General features: G+C 59.1%; 8 protein-coding genes across 8 annotated transcripts; all 8 read right to left on the minus strand.

Moving 5' to 3' along the window:
• Positions 1–1,074: 1,074 nt before the first annotated feature.
• Positions 1,075–2,922, minus strand: LMJF_32_0400 (putative ATP-dependent RNA helicase; the record flags this gene model as incomplete). The annotated part of the gene is made up of 1 exon (XM_001685301.2): positions 1,075–2,922. One exon carries the CDS (start codon positions 2,920–2,922, stop codon positions 1,075–1,077), a length of 1,848 nt encoding a protein of 615 aa, XP_001685353.2.
• Positions 2,923–4,038: 1,116 nt separating this feature from the next.
• Positions 4,039–6,321, minus strand: LMJF_32_0410 (conserved hypothetical protein; the record flags this gene model as incomplete). Its single annotated transcript, XM_001685302.1, has 1 exon — positions 4,039–6,321. One exon carries the CDS (start codon positions 6,319–6,321, stop codon positions 4,039–4,041), a length of 2,283 nt encoding a protein of 760 aa, XP_001685354.1.
• Positions 6,322–7,238: 917 nt separating this feature from the next.
• On the minus strand, positions 7,239–9,395 carry LMJF_32_0420 (conserved hypothetical protein; the record flags this gene model as incomplete). The annotated part of the gene is made up of 1 exon (XM_001685303.1): positions 7,239–9,395. The coding sequence occupies one exon, from the start codon at positions 9,393–9,395 to the stop codon at positions 7,239–7,241; it is 2,157 nt and encodes a 718-aa protein (XP_001685355.1).
• A 1,181-nt stretch (positions 9,396–10,576) lies between these two features.
• Positions 10,577–11,077, minus strand: LMJF_32_0430 (putative 60S ribosomal protein L17; the record flags this gene model as incomplete). The annotated part of the gene is made up of 1 exon (XM_001685304.1): positions 10,577–11,077. One exon carries the CDS (start codon positions 11,075–11,077, stop codon positions 10,577–10,579), a length of 501 nt encoding a protein of 166 aa, XP_001685356.1.
• Positions 11,078–12,722: 1,645 nt separating this feature from the next.
• LMJF_32_0440 (conserved hypothetical protein) lies at positions 12,723–13,598 on the minus strand (the record flags this gene model as incomplete). The annotated part of the gene is made up of 1 exon (XM_001685305.1): positions 12,723–13,598. The coding sequence occupies one exon, from the start codon at positions 13,596–13,598 to the stop codon at positions 12,723–12,725; it is 876 nt and encodes a 291-aa protein (XP_001685357.1).
• A 1,152-nt stretch (positions 13,599–14,750) lies between these two features.
• On the minus strand, positions 14,751–15,545 carry LMJF_32_0450 (40S ribosomal protein S2; the record flags this gene model as incomplete). The annotated part of the gene is made up of 1 exon (XM_001685306.1): positions 14,751–15,545. One exon carries the CDS (start codon positions 15,543–15,545, stop codon positions 14,751–14,753), a length of 795 nt encoding a protein of 264 aa, XP_001685358.1.
• A 2,067-nt stretch (positions 15,546–17,612) lies between these two features.
• LMJF_32_0460 (putative prostaglandin f synthase) lies at positions 17,613–18,452 on the minus strand (the record flags this gene model as incomplete). Its single annotated transcript, XM_001685307.1, has 1 exon — positions 17,613–18,452. The coding sequence occupies one exon, from the start codon at positions 18,450–18,452 to the stop codon at positions 17,613–17,615; it is 840 nt and encodes a 279-aa protein (XP_001685359.1).
• Positions 18,453–19,400: 948 nt separating this feature from the next.
• LMJF_32_0470 (conserved hypothetical protein) lies at positions 19,401–22,040 on the minus strand (the record flags this gene model as incomplete). Its single annotated transcript, XM_001685308.1, has 1 exon — positions 19,401–22,040. The coding sequence occupies one exon, from the start codon at positions 22,038–22,040 to the stop codon at positions 19,401–19,403; it is 2,640 nt and encodes an 879-aa protein (XP_001685360.1).
• Positions 22,041–22,705: the final 665 nt, after the last annotated feature.

The raw sequence follows: 22,705 nt of genomic DNA on the forward strand, positions 1-22,705 counted from the left end.
CCCGTCACAACAGTCAAGCATAGGGAGATAAGAGGCGTCTTGTGAGGTGCAGCGGGTCTTCCTCCGATGAAAAGAGAAAACAGAGCGATGCATATAGCGAATCAAATACGATGCTGTTCATCGAGTAGCTCAAGCCAACCACAGTTAACAGAAAAGAGGGTGAGGGAGGGGAGGAGAGGAAGAGCATAAGCACCACCGTCAGACGAGGAATCAGATGGAGAAGAAGCAACACGACTTTCCGCTTTATCGGCCTTGCATCCGCTTGCTTCCTCACCCTCCCCCACACCCCACCCCACTCACCTCCTCTTCGCGACGACAGCGAAGCGTGCTCCCTCCTGCCCGCTTCGCGTTCTCTCTCTCACAATCAAAAGAAAATGTTGCGTCCTTCGGCATTTAGCGTCATTTTGTTTTTTTGCGTGTGTGTGTCTAGCTCTCCCTGTCTCAACTTTTCGTTCTCTCCTGTTCTCGCCGTTTCACGCTGGAATCTCTCATTCACGTCTCTCTCCCTCCCTCTCTCGCTCTGCAGGCAATTCGGCGTGGACCATCACGAACATGAAAGACAGAGAGAGAAAAGTGTGTGTGAGCGTGCGTGCTCTGGTGCACCCCAGACAGAGAGAGGTGCACGGCTGCGTTTGAGTAGCACACATACTGGAATATCTGCGGCGCTGCCTCCTCGCTATTTCACTCTCGTTCTTTCTTTTTTTATCGCTGCCAGCATCAGCGCCACCGACACAGATGTATCTTTACAGCCAGCCGCCCCGTCCTCTCTTCCTTCCTCCTGCTCACGTCATCCCCTTCTCAAGCCAGCGCGCCGCGCTTGCCTCGCTGAGGAAGAGAGAGGGGAGGCACCTCACAGGGGGGGGGAGAAGGAGGCATAATCGACGAGAAGACGAAGTCCACTGGTGTGGCTCTTTGTTGCATGAAGAAGATACGCGGGAGATAGAGGGAAGAGAAGTGGTAGCGGTGCCGTGCGAGCAAACGGGACTGCACAGCGCCATTTCTCTCGCCTGTGAACGTGTTCCCTCCTGCCTTACGCCGCCCTCATCAGAGCTACACGGAGTTCTACTACTCCATCTACTGACCAAAGACGTCAGATCGCATGTTGCGGTCACCGCCGTAGCCACCGCCGTAGCCACCGCCGTAGCCACCGCGGGGACGGTAGCCGCCGTTGTTGCCGCCGTAGCCACCACCGTAGCCGCCGCCGTAGCCGCCACCAAAGCCGCCGCCACCGCGGTATCCGCCGCGACCGCCGTAGCCACCACCATAGCCGCCACCGAAACCGCCGCCGAAGCCACCACTGCGGAAGCCACCACGGCCGCGACCGCGAGGCTGGTTCTGCACGTTGGGCTTCTTGGCCAGTGCCTGCACCTCCGGCAGCACCGTTTGGTTCGTTTCGCGCAGGAGCGGAATCAGGTCATCGACGATATTGCGGTTCTTATCGTTGAAGAAGGAGATTGCTGTACCGCGCTTGCCGGCACGACCCGTACGGCCGATGCGGTGCACATAGTCATCGATGTTGCTGGGCAGGTCGTACTGGACCACCACCGCGACGTTGGGGATATCCAGACCACGCGAGGCGACGTCGGTTGCAACCAGCACGCGGCACACACCACTCTTGAAGATGTCGAGAGCCTCCTCACGCTCGCGCTGCACGCGGTCGCCGTGGATGGAGGAGCAGGGGATGCGGCTCTGACGCAGGTAGCGCTCCAGGTAGTCGGCGTCGCGCTTCTTCTCCACGAACACGAGGACGCGCTCACCCTGGTGCTCCTTTAGAACCTCCAGCAGGCAGCCGCGCTTGTCCATGTCTTCGACCCAGCGCACATCCTGGGTGATGTTCTCGGTGGTCGAGCCCACACGACCAACCTGCAGGAAGTGGTGGTGGTACAGGAACTCACGGGCCATCTGCTGAATCTCCTTCGGGAAGGTGGCTGAGTACAGCAGCGTCTGGCGCTCACCCGGCGGTGGCATGTCGCTGTCCGGGCCCTGGACGATCGCGCGAATCTGCGGCTCAAAGCCCATATCGAGCATGCGGTCAGCCTCATCGAGTACGAGGAAGCGGACGTCCGAGTAGCGGGTGTAGCCGCGGGTGAACATGTCAGACAGACGGCCCGGCGTCGCCACCAGCAAACCACAGCCGCGGGTCAGCTCGTGGATCTGGTGGCGCGGGTCCGCCCCGCCGTACACGACAACGCAACGAAAACCGGTGCGGTACGTGAACTTGCGGCCCTCCTCGTAAATCTGAATGGACAGCTCGCGCGTCGGCGACAGCACCAGCGCGGACGGGGCGGCCTGGCTGTTCGTGGGCTTGGCGCGGTTGAGGTTGTTGACCAGCATGAAGTTGATGGCCGGGATGAGGTAAGCGGCAGTCTTACCGGAGCCGGTCTGGGCACATGCCATCAGATCGCTGCCGTTCAGCACACACGGGATGCCGTACTTCTGTACCGGGGTTGGCTTCTGGTAGCGGCAGCGGTTCACGTTCTCCGCCAGCGCCGGGGCGAGCGCCATCGTGGCAAACGACTCCGCCGGCTCCACGTCATTTGGAGTGATGGACACCTTAATCGCCTCGTATTGGTCGAAGTTGATACCCGGAGTGTGCTCCTTGAAGATCTCCTCCTCGGACTTCTCTTCGCGGTGATAGTGATTGTTGCCGACGAGCTCGCGCACCGGGCCTCGCGCGCCACCGCCAAAGCCGCCAAAGCCGCCGCGGAAGCCGCCACCGCCGCCGTTGCGATTGAAGCCGCCTCCGTAGGTGCCTTGGGCATCGTTGAAGCCGCGGTTGCCGCCGCCGTACTGGCGGTTCTGCTGCTGATAGCTGCCGTAGCCGCCCATCGCACCAGCGATAGCAGAGGGTTCCTGTGGCTGCGGCTGCGACTGCGGCTGCGGCTGCGGCTGCAGCTGAGGTTGCGCCTGATTCTTATACATGATTCGTGCTTAGCAAACGTGTAGGATCAGAGCGCAGAAAGGAGAGGTAGTGGTAGAGAGAACGTGGGGCAGGGGGTAGGTGGGGTGTAGGACTGCCTGCCGAGGAGGAAGATGGATCGGGTCTTGCGCAGACAGAGAGAAAACGAAAAAGTAAAGAAAACAGCGAAAATAAAAGGACTTGACTTACCGAGGCAGGGGAAAGTACAAACAAATGTGAACGTCGCGATTGGGCGTCTGCGCGCATAGTTATGTAGGTTTGTATGCATGTGTGGGAGGGGTGAGGGGGAAAGCGAGTAGGGACGTTGTTGCCAGAGGCATACCGAGAAAAAGAGGAGAGGAAAGACCCGATAGCCCTCCAACTGGTACCCGCCTTCCCTGTAGACGCCATGGAAATGTGATGGAGAGAGGCGCTGAGCTGCCTCCGAGAGGCACAAGAGAGAGAAGGGAAACGGCCACGTATGCCCCTAAACGTGCGGCAGCAGCGCAGACGATGCCGGTGCTGCAAAGAGCACACGGGCATCTTACGTTCTCCCTTCGGCTTTTCCTCCCCCATCCCTGCTATACTTCTCTGTGTGGTAGACACCACATGCACGCACACACGCACAGAGAGATGCCCTTCCATACGCGCGTCTTTCGCTCTTTGTTCTTCGGCACCTTAGATTTGGTGAGTCGTGCACACGCTACCTCTTCCCTCTTCTCTTTCGCTTTCCTGCGCGATGCCTTGTCTGTGTCCCTCCTGCGCTCCACGCAAGCCGAAAGAGAGAGAGAGAGAGAGAGAGACGCACGCGCACACTGACAAGTGTCACTGCAGAGAAGAAGGAAAGGAGGGGGTTGCTGCGTTGCTTGCTGTAGCACAGAGGCAAAAAAAGGGGAAAAATGAGCAGCCGCATCCTTCACTGCGGTGCCCAACACACAGAAAGACGTGTCTCGCAGCTCCCCCTACTAGCTAATGTACATCACGCAGGAGACGGAGTGGAGGTGGTATAACACGAGTAGACGGAGTACGTGGTCTTCTTGGGTGTCGTGAATCGCGCCACACATGCTCCCAAGCCCGAGCGTTCCTCCCCGAAACACCCCGGCACTGCAACACCTACCCCAGTGGCTTTGGCGCCAGTCTCATCGCTTTCCACGCCTGCCTGAGCGGGTGGAGAGGGCCTCGTCTTTGAGTCGCTCCACCTCGGCGCGATACGGCTCCCACGCATCCAAGAACTCGTCCTCGATAGCGGCGAAGAACGTGGGCTCGAGCGCACGCAGCTGCTGATAGCGCTGATCCACCATCAGGTACAGTAGTGGCGGGCACGCAAACCCGCTGCGCTCGCTCTCAGCGCTCGGGACGCGGTTGCCGCCAGCGTTGCCGCGCTCATTCGATTTCATGGCCCTTCGAGCCTCGGCGGACGCCACGATAGAGCTAGTGATCGACAGCGTCGTAGCCTGGCGTGCCTCGTACGGCACACGGAACATGTCATCGCCGGGCGGATATATAGTCATGACGTGATGCGCCATCGACGTGTACAGCTGATCCGCCAGTCGTTCAGTTGCTGGAAGAAGCGCGGGCATGCAGGACTCGGGATGCCACCCAAGAGCGATGGCGCGACAGAAAAAGTGCACCGCATTGGAATACTGATGGCGGTGATAGGCCCCGTTAGCAAGTACTAGAAGAGCTGCTACGACGTGGGGCGGCTGGCACAGCTCCGGCACGTCGGCCGTGTCGCACCCGGTGTTCGCGGTCATCTCGGCGAGCGCATCGAGAAATGCGGCGTAGTCAGAGAGTGCCGCCTCCTCATCTTCGTGCTGCAGCAAGCTAGAGCGGCTACTTTCCTTTTGGCGGTGACGGTACGCCGCGGCGCGTCGCACTAGCGCCAGCGGCGTGAACCAGTCCACCACGGCCGCCACGCCGTCAGCCTCTACCACCGGCTGCCACACCGAGGGAATAGCAATGAGCAGAGTGAAGTCACGGATAGCACGCGACCAGTCGTGCAGTTGGTCCGCGTACACAGCGCCGCGGGCGAAGAGAGTGGAGCGTCGCTCGGTGATGGTCTGCTGGCGGTCCAGTGCTGCAGAAAGCGCTCGAAGCTCTCCTTGAATATCACCCTCTGCGCGGCACGCGCGTGCGGCGTCGAGGAAGTAGCCGGCGCGGTCGGGTTTCATCCTCTGAAGGTACCGCATCAAGTGGCGAGCAAGCGCGTAGTCGCCGGCCGCCATCGACCTTCTTACGCTGTCCTCGTAAGAGTGCACGTAGTCTGCGTTGCGCACCGCTACGCTGTAGTACGATGAGGCCTTACGACGCAATGCGGCCGCCTCCGCAGACGTCACCGATGTCGTCGAAGCCGCTTCAGCCTCGGCAACATAGCCAAGGTAAAAGTACGCATGAGTAACGTAGAAGGCGCATGCGCTGCGAAGCAGCTCGAGACTTGAAGGGGCGCCGGTGCCCGTGTTCTGGGTGAGGGAGCCGGCAGCCCACGCTGCGCTCGTGAGGGGTGGCAGAGAAGAGAACATCCGGTGGGTGTTTAGAGTGCGTGTAGCGTCTACCACCTGCTGCTGCGTTGCAGCTGTACTAGCGAGCACCTCTTCCGACAACTCGAGCAGACGTCCCAGCTGCTCTCGTGCCTTCTCCCACAGACCTGCCTCGGCGGCGCACTTGCCGCTGTGCGCCAGCACCTCCATCGACGGCTCCGTCATTTTCATGTACTTGGAGTAGTCCTCGTACGCCTCGGCAAAGCAGCGGAGCGCCTCGCAGCAGGAGGCACGCAGAAGGTAGCTGTCTAGGTTGAGTGGACCAGCGGCGATGCTTCCATTGAACAACTCACGCGCCTCTGCGCAGTGTCCGTGGATGAGCTCCAAGGTTCCCATCCTCCGGAGCACCTCTGCCAGCCAGAACGACCGCTGCGCGTCCTCGGCACAGTCGCCGCGGAACTGAGTCAGAGCCACCACGTTCAACAAGCCGCGCGGCTCAGCGGCGTTCTGAAGCACTGTAAGAGCGTGTTGAAGCTGCGCCTTCGCCTCTGCCAGCTGTCCGTTGCCGAAGGCGGTGTCTGCTTTGGTCAAGCAGTCTGGTACGCTCGCGCTGTAGGCCGCCGCGCCAGAGCCAGCGGCGCCGGCGCCCTGCGCAGCTTTCCGTGAAGCGTAAGGGATCCCTTTGGAACCGCCGTAGCGATCCGAGTAGGTGTGGTACAACGGCGGCTCATGGTAGGAATGCCAGACCGACTGCCAGTACTCCTCCACGAGACGCTTTGCCTCTCGCTTACGATGCGGTGCGGTGGCGGCGTGGGCAGCATCCGCACGCGCCGAGGACGGAGGAGAAAAGCGCTGCTTTTTGCCCGTGTTGCGGCCTCGTGACTGTCCCTTGGCGTCTGTCGGCGGTGGCGACGGTCCGTAGGCTAGCCGGGACAGAGACTCCATTGTTTGCAGAGGGAAAAGGCGATACACAGCGAAGTCGAGAAGATACGCCACTGCAACGCACGCTCGTGTTTTCGTTTTTCCGCGCCACGATCTGTGCGCCGCTGCACTACCGTGATGTGCTAGGCTAGCATGGAAAGCGATACGCACAGACAGTCGCAGAGACGCACGCACAAGGGCGAAGGAAAAGGAGACGCAGTGCAAGAAATGACGATGGCACACAAAGAGGAGTAGAAGAATGGGTGCAAACTGTGGGTGGGGAGCGAGGACCATGCAGAGTGAACGCAGAGCCGCGCACAAAAGGCGAGTGGCACGACGCGAATGCGCGTCTGGATGCCCCCACCAAATGCACAAGAGGCCCCATTTCTTTGTTTTGGTGCATGTTGGAGAGGCTTTGCTTGTTGTCACCGTAGCTCCGAGGGCGAAAGCTAAATCAGAGCTGGAGCTGTGCTCAAAGACATCCACACACGTATGAGGCACGCTGTGGTGACAGGTTTCTGCGCCTCGGGCTTCACGCTGGCCCAGTAGGCTGTCACAAGAGAGGTAGCGCAGTACACCGAAGCAAAGAGCCCACGGTGGCTCTGCCCTCCTCTCTCTTTCGGAACTTCTTCCTTTTTCGTGTGGAGGCAGGATGCTGCTCTCGTGTTGGGCGATGCACAGATGGTGCGCGCACGCGCAGACCGAACGCGCGGAAACGCAGCCACAAAAGAAAACGGAACAGAAAGAGGTTTGACACCTCGCCTAATGTACATGAAGCAGAGCTGCTTACATCAACCCACTGTGCCAGAGTACATCCCTCATCTCCTTACCCATAACAGCACACACACGCAAGAGCAGGAGGGGAGGCTAGAGAGAATCGAAGGCAGCTTCGGCTGCGGCGCGTCGTTAGTCAGGACCACTCTACCGCCCCCCCCCCTTCTCTACTCAATCTCCAGCCCATAGACGGTATGACTGTCAGCAGGAGCCGCATGCTCGCTGGTAGTCATCGGTGTCCCTGTAGCGGCCATCGGCACGGTGCACCTGTTGTCCATCGCGGCGTAGTCTACCCACGTCTTGCCGGCAGCCGAAAAATCCAAGCGGCGCTTCTCTATAAGTCGCTTTCGCTGCTGTGCAAGAATATCCTCGCTGTTCAGCAGCCCTAGTCGAGGAATGAAAGGGCCGGTGCTATCGTCGATCTTGTCCGCGTCGTCTTCCATGGTGCCCAGCACCGCTTTGTTGTGATGCCACTCGCCGCGCAGACACCGCTGGCGGCTCACGTAGTGCCACACACCGGGGCCCTCGCGTTCGCCGTTCATCCAATACCCCTCGAACCAGTCACCGTTCGTCTGCCGTAGCACTGCCCAGCCCTCGCACTTGTTGTAGCTGAAGTTGCCCTCGATCACGTCCCCGTTTGCGAGGTACAGCTTCCCCAGCCCTTGCCGTTCATTCGCGGCGAAGTCACCCTCGTAGACCTCCCCGTCGCTGCCCCACTGCGTGCCACGACCATCGCGCTGCCCACCAAGCCACTCGCCTTCGTACACGCGGCGATACGGGCTCTCTTTGGTATCGCGCAGGAAAAGGGTACCGTGTCCCTCACGCCTGCCGTTGCGGAACTCGCCGCGGTACTTGAAGTTGGCCTGGATGTGCTCCCCGAAGCCGTCAAACACGGCGCCCTTCCACTGTCCTTCGTAGGTGGCCGTCTTGGCGGCGTTTAGGAAGACAACTTTGCGGGTGCTGCGACCCTCGGCGTCGATGCCGCAGGGCGTTGCCGCGTCCTTCAGAAGACCACTCCCCTGCGCCTCGCATGCGTTGTTCATACCCCACATTTCCAACTTACCGCGCAAGGCGAGTAAAGCCTCCTCCTGCTCCGTGCGGGGACGGCCAGAGGTGCCAAAGTAGATGAACTGAAGCATCTCATCCCCGCCCATCGCCGTCTCCATGGCGCGCAGCTGCCGCAGCAGTCGTCCGCGCTCCGACAGCGTCACCACCGGCACGCAGGCCGCTAACAGGTTGCGATACAGCTGCAAGTTCTCTAGCGTCTCAGTCGTTTCACTGTACGACAGGGGGTCCACGCAGCCAACGACGAAGCATGCCTCGTGCCCGCACATGAGCTGCGACATGACTTGAGTGTAGCGACACTCCATAAAGAACGACTCGCTTCGTTGAATCAGGCGGTGAAGCTGCGCCTGGGTGCGGTATTGGTCAGCCCGCTTGGCGCGGTACTCGAGCGAATGTATCACTGCCGCGTTCAGCAGCGTGCTACTCACATTCACCTGGCTCCCCTCCCGCAGAATCTGCTTTGGTGCCCTGTTAGCGCCGACTCTCTCCGAGCCCTTCGTATGCACAAACGTCATGCGACGCAGCACGCACTTCTCACCAGTGTGCTTGTCAAAAGTCATGAGAGAGAGCTGCACAAAGCCGTGCCAGCGGAACTGTCGAGCGTAGCCGCGCCGCACACGACGCTCGTTACCTTGGCCCAGCAGCGTCTCGAAGGCGGCAAAGTCCTTCACTGGTACCTCCGTCATGTGCGAGAGGTACAGGCGGCTAAAGCCATCGCGATAGACAGCGTGGTTGCGTGCAGTGCTGCTCGCTGCAGCATTACCGTCAGCAAGCGATGCTTCGTCCTCTGCGAGATTGTCAAGGACGCTGTTGCAGTTCATCTCCCAGTACGAGAAGCCGACACTGTACTCGTGCGTGTGCCTCTGCGCCTCCAGTCGCCGGAAGAGTTCTCGCACGGTGTCTTGGATGAGCCCAGACTCGTTCGGGCTGCCAAAGAGCGTGTGTGTCTTACCTGTCTCCGCGTAGCCCATGACAATACAGTTGGCGCTGAGCCCGCCCATCACCAAGTCGACCATCTCGAGACCAATCGTGCAAAAAACGTCAGCCTGGCGCGCGTTTTGCGGGTAGAAGTAGTCAAAGTCGTACATAAGTCCATCCGCGGCGTTTGGGGCGAAGGCGATGAGTTTGTCTTGATCGGCACGGATTAGCACCTGTGTCAAGGGCGCCTCCTCATCAGATGCCGGTCGCTCACGGACAGCGATGCGCAAGCGATCAACTACCGGCGGATGGACCGCTGGCGGTGAATCGGTAGTGCTCATGGTTGGTGTTCCGCAGCAACCCAATAAACTACAAATAAAGACGGTGGCCCGGGAACACAGATGAACTTGACAAGGAAAGTGTGCACACGCATAGCACACCGCCCAAAGTGGGGCACGCAAGGATGCAGAAGCGCACGTACACAAACGAGCTCCAAACAGGCGTTTTGCTGCGGGTGAGGACGGGGGTGGTCTACGCGACGCAGCGTGGGAAGCTGTCGAGCTTGGCTTCAGGGCGAAGCGCAACAGTGCCAGACAACACAAAGGGTGGAAGTCGCTGCAATGTGAAGAGATTGGGAAGATGGGATGGAGATGCAAGGGAAGGTGGGAAGAGGTAGCACAACGCGGCACACAGCAAGGGGATCAGCCTGTTGCGCCAAGGGAACCCCTCCCTCCTCCTCGCTCTGGTCGCCGCATTCCTCACACTCCTGCGTTTGTGTCGTTCATCTTGCCCTTTCAGAGCGAACGAGGCTGAAACTCAGGCAAGAGGGCGGATCGACACAACGACGGTCAGCCAAAGCGCGGTGTAGGACGAGAGCGGCGGGGCTCCGGCTCCCGCGGGTGACACAGACCTCACTCTGAAGTGCAGTGGCGCGGAAGGCGCCAGCACGCAAATGAGCACAGGACGCGCTCAACAAAGACAAGTGGGGAAGAGAGGCGGGTAGTTTAGCCGCTGCGTCATGCAGTTGCGCTAGTGTCCGCATACCCGTGTCTTCCCCGTCTTCACGTTTGTTTGTTTCGCTTTGCCGTCTTTAGCTCGTGAAAGCACACCGAACGAAGAAAAATGAAAAGCAAAGAAACCTCTTCCCGGTTGAGCTCGATGCACGTGTGGTGGGAGGTGGAGGGGGGGAAGGGGCGGAAGAACTGAACGCGGCAAGTAGCCACCGGGATGGCGGAGGTGATGCGGCATCCAGCCCAGCAGTGAAGGCGAGGCAGAGAGGCAAAACACGCAGACACAACTCAGGAAGAAGCACACCGAAGAAAGAGACGGAAGAAAGGGAGAGAAAATGTTCACCGATGCTGCTCAGGGACGCGAGTTACTGGCTCGCTCACATGTCTCTCGGTCGTATGAAGCTGCCCACGCGAACATGTGTGTCTCGCACCTCCATCCGCTCATCTCTGCATAGCAGCATCGCCACCCCTGAAGGCTCTACCCGAGTCGCTTTCCGTACGTCACCGTGCGCTTACTTCTTGGGGGTGCTCTTCGGGGCCGGGACGCGCTCCTTCTTCTCCGACATGAACAGCTGCACGTGGCAGGGGCTGCACATGTACGGCGTGATGCGACCGTGGGCACGGTACGTGCGGCGGCGCATGCGGGCAGCCTGGTCCACCTGCACGTGCTTGATGACCATCTGGTTGGGGTCGAGACCCTTCTCGATGGCGTTGGCCTCGGCGTTCTTGAGCAGCGACATCATCGCCACGACGGACTTGCGCGGCCAGCGGCCCTTGGTCTGGCCCCATTCCTTCGCCTGAGCGGTGCGGCCGATCTTGCCATTGTAGCGCTTGAACGGGATGCAGCGGGTCTTGGCGAGCACCTGGCGGTACAGCTGCTGAGCCTTGCGAAGCGGCATGCCGTTGATCACATTCGCCGTCTCGAAGGTGTTCTTGTAGTGGCAGCGGAGGTCGCTAACCTTCGCCTTGGCGCTCTTCGACGACACCTGCGGCTTTCGGGAATAGTGTGTCATGGCTAAAAGAGAAGTAGGTTTCTACGAAGTCCAGTATGCGTACAGGGATAGAGGTGCAGAAAGGTATGAGGAAAATGGGGTGAGGAGAGTCGTCCAAAGGCACGCGCACAGCAAAGACATTGCACGGGAGGATCGGGCGTTGTGAATGCACCGCAGAGAGAGGTAAATTGACAAAGAGGTGTGCAGGAGAGCGGTGCGAGAGAGAGAGGGTGGGAAGCAAAACAGCTGGCTCAGTAGGTTAATCTCCATCGGGTACTGGAGCCCAATCCCCGTACTCAGCGGCTACGCACGGGGACGGCAGAAGGGAGCCGAGCCGGCAAGCGCGCCGCTGCGCATTCGAAAATCGAGACAACAGTCATGCACACGCAAGAGACCTCTTTTTACTTCGATTCACGGTGATCATTCTGTCATAGAGCATGGGTTCAGCACCACCCCACCCGGCCTGTTCCAGGCCCATCGCGTGGCGCGCCGCAGTAGACACGTGTTACGGCAATGCGCCGACTCAGCCATCGCAGTACGGATACTGCCTCAAGCTCCACCCACCCGCCGCTCCGAAGGTCGCCTCACAGCCACTCCCATCATGCCGGTGGCCACCTGGTGCATCCCGCCGCGGGGTGACCCGGACCCCCACCAGCAGGCAGCCAGGGGCGCGTGAGGTGCGTTCCAGTCACGCTGACACTTTGCGCATTATATGGATGGCGCAGATGTGCTCAGTGTCGCCGGTCACCCTAAAGTAACGCCACCCAGGACCCGGGCGCCGACATCAGCGGCGATTAATCGCACTAGCCCTCTCCCCATGTCGTAGGTGCTTGACCCTGTCACCACCAGAGGTAGTAGTGCGCTGGCAGCTGAGAAGGGGGAAGAAGGGGGGCTGCCCGGCTTCACCAGAGGGAGTGGGGCACTGGAATCTGTGATATCACGCATCGAGGTCTCCTCCCCCCCCCGTCAGCAGGGCGTGCAAGAGACCGCAAGATACAAAAAGATGACTGCCCCCTCACTTGAATGCGACTGGAAGTGCTCGGAATACGAAGGGCCGAGGGGATATATGAAAAGCCGTCCTGAGCAGCGTCGCTCTCTCAAGTGCTGCACCACATTCCGCTGACTTGTGTGTTTGTTATTGTTTTTGCGCCAGTTGGCTACGCCTGCTCTCCTCGCGTGTGACGTGATCATTAGAGAAGAGCACTCGGTGCTGTCATGCGGCAGGAGAGGTTAACGTGTGTGCATCTCTGTCGGCAAAGAGGGAAGGAGGTCCTGCGCGTTCATTGGGATTCAGAGCAGTGAGTGAAGTGAAACACTGAAAGACAGCTTCTCGCACAAAGCGGTGCTCTCCTTCGCCCCCCCCCTCGCCTGCGTCTTTTTAACCTCCGCTGTACAGAGACACCACCTGCGCCCACGTGGCACACGCACCGCACCCAGGACTCGCCATAGAACGCGCCCCGCAACCCTACTGAGAAAAAGAGGACAGCCACAAATCAGGATACTGCCACGTGTGCTTGCCTCATGGCGGTCCGTATTGCAGTGTGTGACCAGTACAACAATAATCGACAAAGGAAAAAGAAGCAGTGCACATACTGGTACGCACGATGATGCCGCGGTGTGTGAAGTAGGGACGCAACACAGCTGCACAAGACAGCTACCTCGTGGGCTAAACCTTGGCGGTCGTCCCTGCTGCGGCGCCTCTGCCGACGAGGCTCCTGGCAAAGGCCTTTATTGTGGGAAATAATGACGTCGCGATGGGCTCGAGACGGTGGACTAGAAGGGGGGCCGAGGTGACTGTGAGGAAGAGGTGCAGCGGCACTAGTATCTTGTTAAGGACAATGGAAAGAACAAACGTCTTCCAGAACGGCGGACGCTTGCTCTCGTTCACCGCAACCTCGTCTGAGCGCTTCACATCGAAGCCATAGGAGCGTGCAAGGGCAATCAGGTCAATGCGGAAGACGTAGAGGCAGGTGAAGACGCACGCCAGGGATATGTTGTGCACTATGAGGTACCACAAGAGCCCGCCTGCACCGTAGGCTGCCAGTCGCTGCTTAAGTGACACCGCCTTCACACCTGCCTTCTTTGCAACCGTAGTGCCAACGGTTCCGTCCGCGGGGGGTTCGGAAGCTGTGGAAGTCCGGAAAACCGCCCCCGTTGCGTCCACGTGGTAGCCGTTAGATGCGTAGAGGCGAGGAAAGCGCGTCACAAAGCCCTCTGGTATGACCCACGTCACCTCCATTGTTTTGATGTTTTGGTAGTACGGCTTCTGAGCGTCTAGTGAATAGTGCTCCCGCCAGCACACACGCGGGTTGGAGGGGGAGAGCGGTTCGTCCTCGCTCCACGTGGCCGGGAACTCCTGGTTTGGGCTGACGGCGCGACGGGCAAGATCGACACCGGGCAGCACCGTGGAACCAGACGCTGCTGCCGACTCTCCGTACTCCCCTGGAGTAGAATTTGATGTGGAGCTCCAGCGCTGCCCCCATAGCAAGGACGACAAGACCACCGCACTCCGCACGCAGCGTAAACGCGGTACACATCGCATTTTCGTTTTCGTTGGCACCACTCCCTCTTTCCTACGGACGAAAGGACAGACAGTGTCTGTGACCTCAAGGAGTGGTAGTGTATGGTTGCGTGAGAGTGTGAGGGAGAGATGTGCTATTATGTACCCTCAATCAGGCTCTCCGTCGCTCTCCCTGTTTGCCTGTGGTGCTGTTGCTCGTGGATAGCGTGTTAAGCTTACGTTTCGTTTTCCCCCTTTCTCTACCTCTGCGTTGTGGTGCTGGCGTGGTCGTTGGTGTTGGGTGCTGCAGTTTGGAGAGTCGGTGTGGACGTGTTGAGGAGGAGGGGGAGGAGGGGGGGACGTTTGTGCACAAGAACTATGCAAGAAGAGAGGGCGTGGTCATGGAATATTGTTCGGTGTGTGAGTGCCTTCAGGGGCAGTCTCTCAGGCCTTTCTAGCGCGGGAGCTCCTTCTTGTGGTGGTGGTGCGTCGGTGCAAAAGGTGCCGTGTCATGAAGGTACCTGGGTATGTGTGTTTGCCAAGCAGACACGAAAAACACGGCATCGGCTCCCGCGGAAAACACGCCGCCCGTCCATGGATGTAGCGTGACGAGTGTGAGGCGCAGAAAGGATCGTGAAAAGGAGGGGGAGTGCAAAAGGAGAAGTTGACACGATGCAGGGGGGTGCCATCACATGCCCAGAGAATGCTTTTTTTTCCTTTTTCATGCGATGGTGGTGAGGCCAGCTGTAGCCTAGCCGGTGCGCTCGAAGGCAGGGGAAGAGAAGGGGATGTAGTGCGAACATAAACGCGCATGCCCGCTTCGTACACAAGATGCACCAAAGGGCCCCACACCTCACGGCAGCGCACACCTCTCCCGAAGAGAGGAAAGAGGCAACGGCCTCCCTCACTCCTTAGCCCCTCGCCTGCAGTGGCAGCACGTGCTGTATAAAGTGAGCCACAGCACGCGCGCACCCCGCATACCTGCCAGCCGCATCGGCGCCGCTCACCACATAGTTGCTCCAGTTGTGTCTTTAAAAGAAATGATAACGGAAAGAAAAGCAATGGGCTCTCCCTTTCTCTCCAGGAGGAAAGAAAAAGGGCGGGGCCAACGCTGCAAAGCACAAGGGACAAGAACAAAACAGAAAAGTCTCTGACAGAGTCCATCTGGCATCCGCGAGATGGACCGTGTGCGGCTTACGCGGTGGTCATCTCGGCAAGCAGCTCAGCATGCTCGTCGGTCGGATCGCGGCTGGGCTCCGTGTCCGCCCAGAGGTCGGGCGTGAGGAAGCCGTAGGTCTTGCGCAGGGCGTAGAACGTGGCCATGATCAGGTTGCCGTGCGTGCGGGTTTTGCCACGGGAGCTCGTGTACACGTCCTCGACACCGGCAAACTCGAGGATCTTCTTGGGCACGGGGGCCGCGACAATGCCGGTACCGCGGGGCGCGGGCACGAGACGGACCGCGACGGAACCGCACTTGCCTGTCACCTTCATCGGAATCGTGTGTGGCTCACCAATTTTGTTGCCCCAGTAGCCGCGGCGCACCGGCACGATGTTGAGCTTGGCCGCAATCATTGAGGCGCGAATCGCCAGCGACACCTCCTTGCCGACGCGGGCACCGATGCCGATGTGGCCGTCACAGTCGCCGACGACGTTGAATGCCTTGAAGCGGGTGCGCTGGCCGGCCGATGTGGCCTTCTGCACGGGGTAGATCTTCATCATCTCGTCGTGCAGCTGGCCCTCAGCGATGAGGGTGTCGACGATCTGGTGCTCCTTGATGGGCATCGAGAAGAGGAAGATCTCTTCCAGAGAGGTGACCTTCTGCGCCTTCACGAGGCGACCCAGCTTGGTGCACGGGACCCACTCTTTCTCCTCACCCGGGCCACCGCGGCCACGGCCACGGCCACCGCGTCCGCCACGGCCTCGGCCGAAGTTGCGTTCGGCGCGGGGCGCCTCCACACCGGGGTTCTCAGCAGGTCGAGCGTCAGCCATTTGGAACTAGCTGTGGTGGTGGTGATGTGTGTGTGTGTGTGTGTACATGAGCCGATTTGCGTGCCAAACATGAAAGTAAACACGTTTGGGCGGCACACGATAGAGACGCAAAGAAGGGGTAAGTAGCGGGGAGGAGAGTGAAACGAGAGTCCAGAAGGCAATAGCTGCATGCAGATTACAACACGTGCGCCGCACAAGGGTGCGCACCCCAGAGGATGCACAGGGAAGGGGAAGAGACACGAGAGCAACGAAAATAAAAAAAGCAGCTCCCCACCTCCCCTGCGCGGCCCTTCATGATAAGCTCCTCTGAGCTCATTATCGCGTATTCTTCCTCTCCACTACGAGAAGGGAAAAAAGGATAAAATGCATGGTAAGGGCTCGCCTTATCACCCTGAAATCCGTACACCTTACCTCTTTCCTGCAAAGATCCATCGATAAGACGGTCAGTAGGAAATGGGACGAACCAGGAGCAGTTTCAACTTCACTTCATGTGAGCCCTTTTCAGATTTACTTGTCTCGGAGACCCCCTGCACACCCTGCCTGTGTGCCATGCTTCTCCCTCCGTCGCCTCAGGCCGCGGCGTTCCTCAATGTGGTGCGGCGACTCTCCACATCGGAGTCTGGGGGACTCGGCGATGCAGCCCGGAGTGGTCCCCTCATGCTTCCGGCGTCTGCGCCACATCAGCCCACCCGGTCCGATGCAGGAGATGCCGCACGTTCCGCACACATGCACTTTGGGGCTCATCACTGTGCATCTCTGCGCGCCCCTCTCCACCATCGCCCGCGCCCTGCTCACCGCTCCATGCCTTGCTTGGGCGGGACACACCGTACCAGCGGTCATTCGCAGCGCGTGCGCGCGGGGCTCGCGTTTTCGGTGCCGGGGCCTGCCTCAGGGCAACGCTGCTGCCCGGGTGGCTCGCTGTCCCCCCATCTGGCAGTTCCGTTCATGCCACCAGGAGGTGCAGGGGTACCCCCACGGTGCCAGCGGTGTAGTAGGCAGCACACCATCGGCACCCCATGCGGTCACCTCCAGTCACCCGCCACTGCAGGAACCAACAGTGCGGACACCTGCACGCGCGCAACTGGGCAAGCATCGCCGGTTCCCGTCTTGTGAGCTCAACATCCGTACGCTGGTGTCGCACGGTGGCCGCCAAGTAGCTTTTAGCGTCGCATGCCGCACCGTGTAGCGCGGTTCTGGGGAACGCCGGCCTGGCGTCAGACGGAGGAGGAGGGTCAAAACGAAACAAAAAAAGATGATAATGCCGAAGCGAGAGTTCCTGTTCTCCCGCATCAAGCGCCTCCTGCCCGGGTATTAGCGTGGCAGGAGAGGGAAGAAAAAGGCAACAGAAGAATAGCGGGATGCCTCCACAGGAAAGGCGTTCTCACTCCGTGTGTGTGTGTGTGTGTGTGTGTGTGTGTGTGTGTGTGTGTGTGCGTACCTTTTCGATATACACCCACAGCGAGGAAAACACCAACCGGCAAGTGGAAGACTCTGGCCGCCAATGGGGGCCATGCAATGCACCTCCTTTCCTTCTTTTGTCTCACGTTTCGTTGCCGTTGCCGCCACAGTAGTTCATCTCCAGGCCCCATTGTGTGCGTGCGTGCGTGTGCGTGTGTGTGTGTGTGTGTGTGCGCGCGCGTGCGTGCACTTGAAGACGAAAAGGCGCAGAGGCGTGTCGTTTACGCTTTCTTGAGCCCCAATGAGAAAGCGCGGAGCAGGGCGGGCCAAAAGACGAGCGTTCCGACGCCGACACTGGCGCCGGTCTCCCGAGTTTGTCTGCTTTCTCGCCCCCCGCCCACCCACCCACTCATCTCCATTTCAGATCAGTAGGCGCTGCGGATTGGTAAAGTAGGGGAAGCACAAGGGGAGCTTCGAAGGCGGACAGCAGAAAGAAAGCAGAGAAGAGGGAGGGAAGAAAGAAAACGACCTCTCGATTAGCGTGCGATGAAGGTGCGTAGTCCACCTCAAACAAACGCACACGCACAGCGTCACCTGCACACTCATCTACGCCGGCCACACCAACAGCGAGGACGCGCGCCAGGGGAAAGAGTATCGACGACCTCCACTTTACTTGCGCTCGGTTGGGAAGAAGGTCTCGGGGCTAGACCCGATACGCGAATTCCTGTCCATGGACTCGATTCTCCGCATGTCCTCGGGTGAAAGCTCAAAGTCGAAAACGTCGAAGTTCTGTTTGATGCGCTCCTCGTGGCTGGACTTGGGGATGGCAATGACGCCGAGTTGGATGAGCCAGCGAATGATGACCTGAGCTGCAGACCTCTTGTGCTTTTCCGCCAGCTCCACGAGCTGAGGCTCTGTCAGCAGGGCACCCTTGCCAAGAGGGCGCCATGCCGTCACGGCAATGTTCTTCTCGGCGCAGTACGCGCGGAGCGCCTTTTGCTGGAAGTGAGGGTGCATCTCTACCTGGTTCACCATCGGTGGCACCGTGCAGTTCGCCAGCAGGTCATCAAGGTGGTGCGGCTCAAAGTTGGACACGCCGATCGCACGCACCTTCTTCATCTCATACAACTTCTCGAAGGCACGCCACGTCTCGATATACGAGCGATTGGGGCCCGGCCAGTGGATGAGGTACAAATCCACGTACTCCACCCCAAGCGCTTGGCGACTCTGCTCGAAGGCAGCGAGGGCACTTTCGTAGCCGTGGTCGTAGTTCCACAGCTTCGTCGTGACGAAGATATCAGAGCGCGGCACGCCGCATTCGCTAATGCCCTGGCCAACGCCCTTCTCGTTCTTGTAGTAGTGCGCAGTGTCAACATGGCGGTAGCCAGCGTTGACAGCCCACTTGATGTTCACGACTTCATTGCCATCCTTCGCCTCCCACGTGCCGATGCCGAGCTGTGGCACCTGTACCCCATTGCTCAGGGTCACGTGCGTGCACTTAACAGCCATGATGACTCGTTTAGATAGCCGACACGGGGCTAACTTGAAAAGCTAGCTCTGCTCTGCACAGAGCCAAAAGGCTGCACTTGATAAAGAATGAGGAAGGCGGCTCCTGTGTATCCGATCTCTGAGCTGAGGTCCGTCTTTAGCGGGCCTTGTTGAGCACAATTGTTGGGTTTTGTTTTTTTTCGGTTGCTCTTTCCTGTTGCTTTTGCGGTGATCTGCGCCGCTGTGAGCGCTGCTTGTGAGAGCCCCAGCCACAAAGAGAGACGAGAGCGGAGCCGAGAAAGAGAGGGATAGAGCGAGGTATTTCAGGGAACGGGAGTAGCAGCAGGAAAAAAAAAACAGTGGGCGGGCGCAATGGAAGCAAAGGCAATGTGGCAACATGAGCGGCAGAAAATCGCTCCACTGTCAAAGCCTCACACAAATCAGAGGTTGTGATGAGCCTCGTGCCGCTCTTCGCTTGCCCGCTTGTGTGCCAGTTGAGGGGTATATACCCTAACACGGTGCGCAGAGAGCTGGTGGGCACAATCACCTCAAACGAGGCTCCATATGAAAGATGTGGCGCACGCGCGCATGTCTGCGTGTTTGCCGTGATGCGCGTGTCAGTCCGGCAACCCTTTGCTTTCCTTTTGCAGTTGATCTTGCTGCTGCGTCAAAGGGGAAAAAGGGGACGAAGTATATATATCTGTATATAGATATATAGATATATACGAAGCAAAGCAAACGCACGTGGATGTGCGTATGTGGCTGTGCATGCGTGTGCGTGTATCGGCGCGCGCACGTATGCCGCTGTTTCTCTCTCCTTTGTCCCACCAGGTATTCCAGACAAAAAAAGTCCTTCATCAAGCCTATGAAAGAGAAAGAAAAGACTGAACATTACTGTACATAATGCTGGTGACGCGCGCTCCACCATGTCACGGTCATGAACGCAGCGTCACTGTGGTAGCCACCGCGCTAAACCTTGCTCTGCTCTGCGGCACATCGCATGCGCCGGAGAAAAAGAAGCTGCTCCATCTGTTCGAAGCAGTTGCTAGCGAAAGTGGAAGCGTGAAACTCCGGCTGAAAGCCGCTGTCCATGTGCAGCAGTGATGGGCACGTCTGTGCCAACTCGAGTTGGAGTGGCATAACATCGGCCTCCCTGCCTACCATTCCACGGGCCCACAGGGAGAGGAACTGCAGCTGACGTGGTGCAGCCCTTTTCATAAAAGTCACCCACTCACCCAGCGCCATCACCGTCGGTGCCTCGACGTCACCAAGCAGCAAACACGTGAGCTGCTTCACCACCGCGACCGGTAACACCGGGTTCTGCGCGGCGCCAACACAGGGAGTGGTCAAGCCAGTCGCGGTGCAGTTGAGCCGCCGCATTGTGGCTGGCAGGTATTCCAGCGCAGCAGCCACCCCACTCGATCCGAGCAGGGGATGCTCCTCCACTGACAGCTCCTCGAGTGCCGTGAAGTGTCGCAAGAGCAATCCCAGCGCCGCACCATCCGCCTCGGTGGCGAGCTCGTTGTGAGCCAAGTGCAGGACCCGCACGGTCGGGCTGTAAGACGGGTCTTCTGGAAGCAGTGCCTCAGACCAGGCCTCGAGGTGGCGAAGTCGTAAGCCTACGTGAGAGAGCGAGAGTGAGGTGAGCTGGCCACATAAAGCGGCCAGCGCCGCCACCTCCTCCTGCCACAGACAGGTGGCGATGTGGTTGTGGTCCATGTTGAGGTTGCGCAGCGCACTGCCCGGTCGCGCCGCAGTCATCCACAGCTCGTAAATGTACGAGTGCGCGTACGTCTGCTGCTGATACCCTTCGTCGACGCCGAGCTGGTTCCCCTCCAGACTCAGGGTAACCATGGACGTGTTGTGGCGCAGTGCCTCGGCTACCGCTCGCACATCATCGGGGGACAGGTGACAGTAGCCCATGTCCAGGTGACAAACAGCGCCATTCACGGACAGCATTTCGGCAAACTCAGCAAATTCCGGAAATATCGTCAGGCCGTCCTCCGGCTGAGCGTGCTTCTTCGCCGGTGCGCTGGAGCCGATCGGGTTGTGGCGCAAGCACAGCGTCTCTAGGACCTTGTTCGTTTTGAGAACCTCTGCCAGCGTCTGCACTCCTTTTCGGCTGATGCCGCAGCTACCCAAATCGATGGCACGAATTGTGTTCATGCCCTTCTTCGTGAGAGCAACAGGCATGTGCGGCAGCGCTTGCGCGACCCACTCCTGCCATTCCCTTTGCTCCTCAGGGTTGAAGCCACTAGAAGCTTCGGTATCACCGTCGCCGTCCGACGCTGGGCTCTCCTCGACACTGCTGCTGCTAGGAGACCGCTCCACATTCGTGAGCAACACCGGAGGCGCCTCCTTGGCATACTCATCCTCCTCGTCCAGGTCCGATAACGCAGCGGAAATGCTCGTGCGGCGCTCGATGGCGAAGTCCGGGGATTCCCTTTGCGCCTTCCGCAGCAGCTCTCGCCACGCCCTCTTCTCCCCTCTCTCGACAACACTGCGGGCGGCGCCCAGCCTCTCCCCAAAGCTGCCCCGCATGGCATCGATCGCTTCCTGACGCTGCACCACCTCCTCCTCTGACAGCGGTACTTCGTCTCGCAGCAGACAAGCAAGCTTCTTGCACCCACGGTCGCCGACCTGGTTGCCACGCAGTATCAGTGTCTCCAGTCGTGACCAGCCACTACGGCGACTGCAGTACGCCTCCTTTTTCTGCTGCCTCTCAGCGGCTCGACGATTGGCGATTGGGGCGCTGTTGATGGCAACTATGTCCTGCAACCCTTGATAGTATTCGTGAGCGAGATCGCTACGCTCCCACAACTCACTCTGGAGAAGCACCTTTAGCTCGTGCCGAATGCGCTTCTGCTGGAGCTGCCACTCCTCTTTTTCTTGCCGCTCACGTAGCCTCCTAGCCTTGGCCTCGTGGGCAGCCTCTTCCTCTTCCTCCTCTTCCTCCTCTTCCTCGGATCCTTCCTCGTCTTCGGCGTCGCCATCTGCCTCCTCGTCGCCACTATCCTTGTCGTCCGCGTCGTCCTCGCCTGCGTCGCTCTCGCTAGCATCCGGTGATGGAGTAGCATCATCATCGTCGCCGACAGTCTCGTCGTCAATCAGAGAAGCGTTGCTATCATCTCGATCGCCACCACTAACGAACGCGGCTTTATCGAGCCGCCCCTCAAGGGACCACCCTAGGACCTCCTCGGCGTCCTCGCCCAAGTCTTCAGGCAACAGCTTTGTGTCAGACTCCAGGAGGGCGTCAATGAGGGCAACAACAAACGTTGTGTCCAAGTTTGTGTTAGAGAGGTTTAGCGACGTAAGAAACTTGTTCACCTTCAAAGCCTCGCAGAAAGAGGTGGTGAGGCCCTCACTGGCCGAATTTGAAGAGCCGATCCCGAGGTCGCTCCGCTCGAGACCTAAGCGTTTCATCTCCGTATTCTTCACAGCCTCCATCAGCGCGGTGACGGTATTTTCAAGCGCGCAGTTGACTAAGCACAACTCCTCCAGCTTTGTCGCAGAGCTGAGAAATTCAGCGAGGACATCATCCGCAGTCGCGGCCGACGCTCCGCACACAACAAGCCCCCTCAGCCGCTCCATCACTCCCTTGCTGCTCATGAGGGACCCGATAATCTCAGTCAGCGATGCAACAGTGTCAGCGGACGGCAACGCGACCAGCTTCGTTACTGAATCAGATGCGAAACTCCCATTACTTTCAGCAGAGCGGCGCGCCATGAGGGACAAAAAAGCGTCGATGCCGTCGGATGGTATCGCAAGCTCCGCTGCATTGATGGGCGTTTGCCCCATCGCCAATATATCGAGACACACAGCCACACGCCCCGTCAGCACGCAATCTTCGTTGCACGGCGTAGCAACACCAAAGTGCGGAGGCCACAAGAAGCGGTTCGCCTTGGAGCAAACAATAGCTGCATCGAATCGGTGGAATCGGCGCTGGAAAGAAGCAGTCAGCTCCCCGGCCACCTGAGTTGCTGAGACACTGTTGTTTGCGGCGACAGAGGCACCCCACTGAGCTGAAAAAACGTCGACGGCGGCATGCTCACTGTGCGCTCCGACGCCTGCCTTTTTAGAGAATGGCCAGCCTGAGACACTCGGCTCTGCATGAAGGGATGGACACCACGATCTCTCGGCCATTTTCACTGATTTTCTCAATCGGAAAAGAGCATCCGAAAGAAAAGAAAAGGAACAGGGCTGTTGTTCAGGCGCGCAATCTTTTTGTGAATGCGTCGACGTCCCTGTCACTCTCCAAGGAGCACTACTACAAA

The sequence above is a fragment of the Leishmania major genome, chromosome 32, assembly GCF_000002725.2.
Source record: "Leishmania major strain Friedlin complete genome, chromosome 32".
Taxonomy (NCBI): Eukaryota; Euglenozoa; class Kinetoplastea; order Trypanosomatida; family Trypanosomatidae; genus Leishmania; species Leishmania major.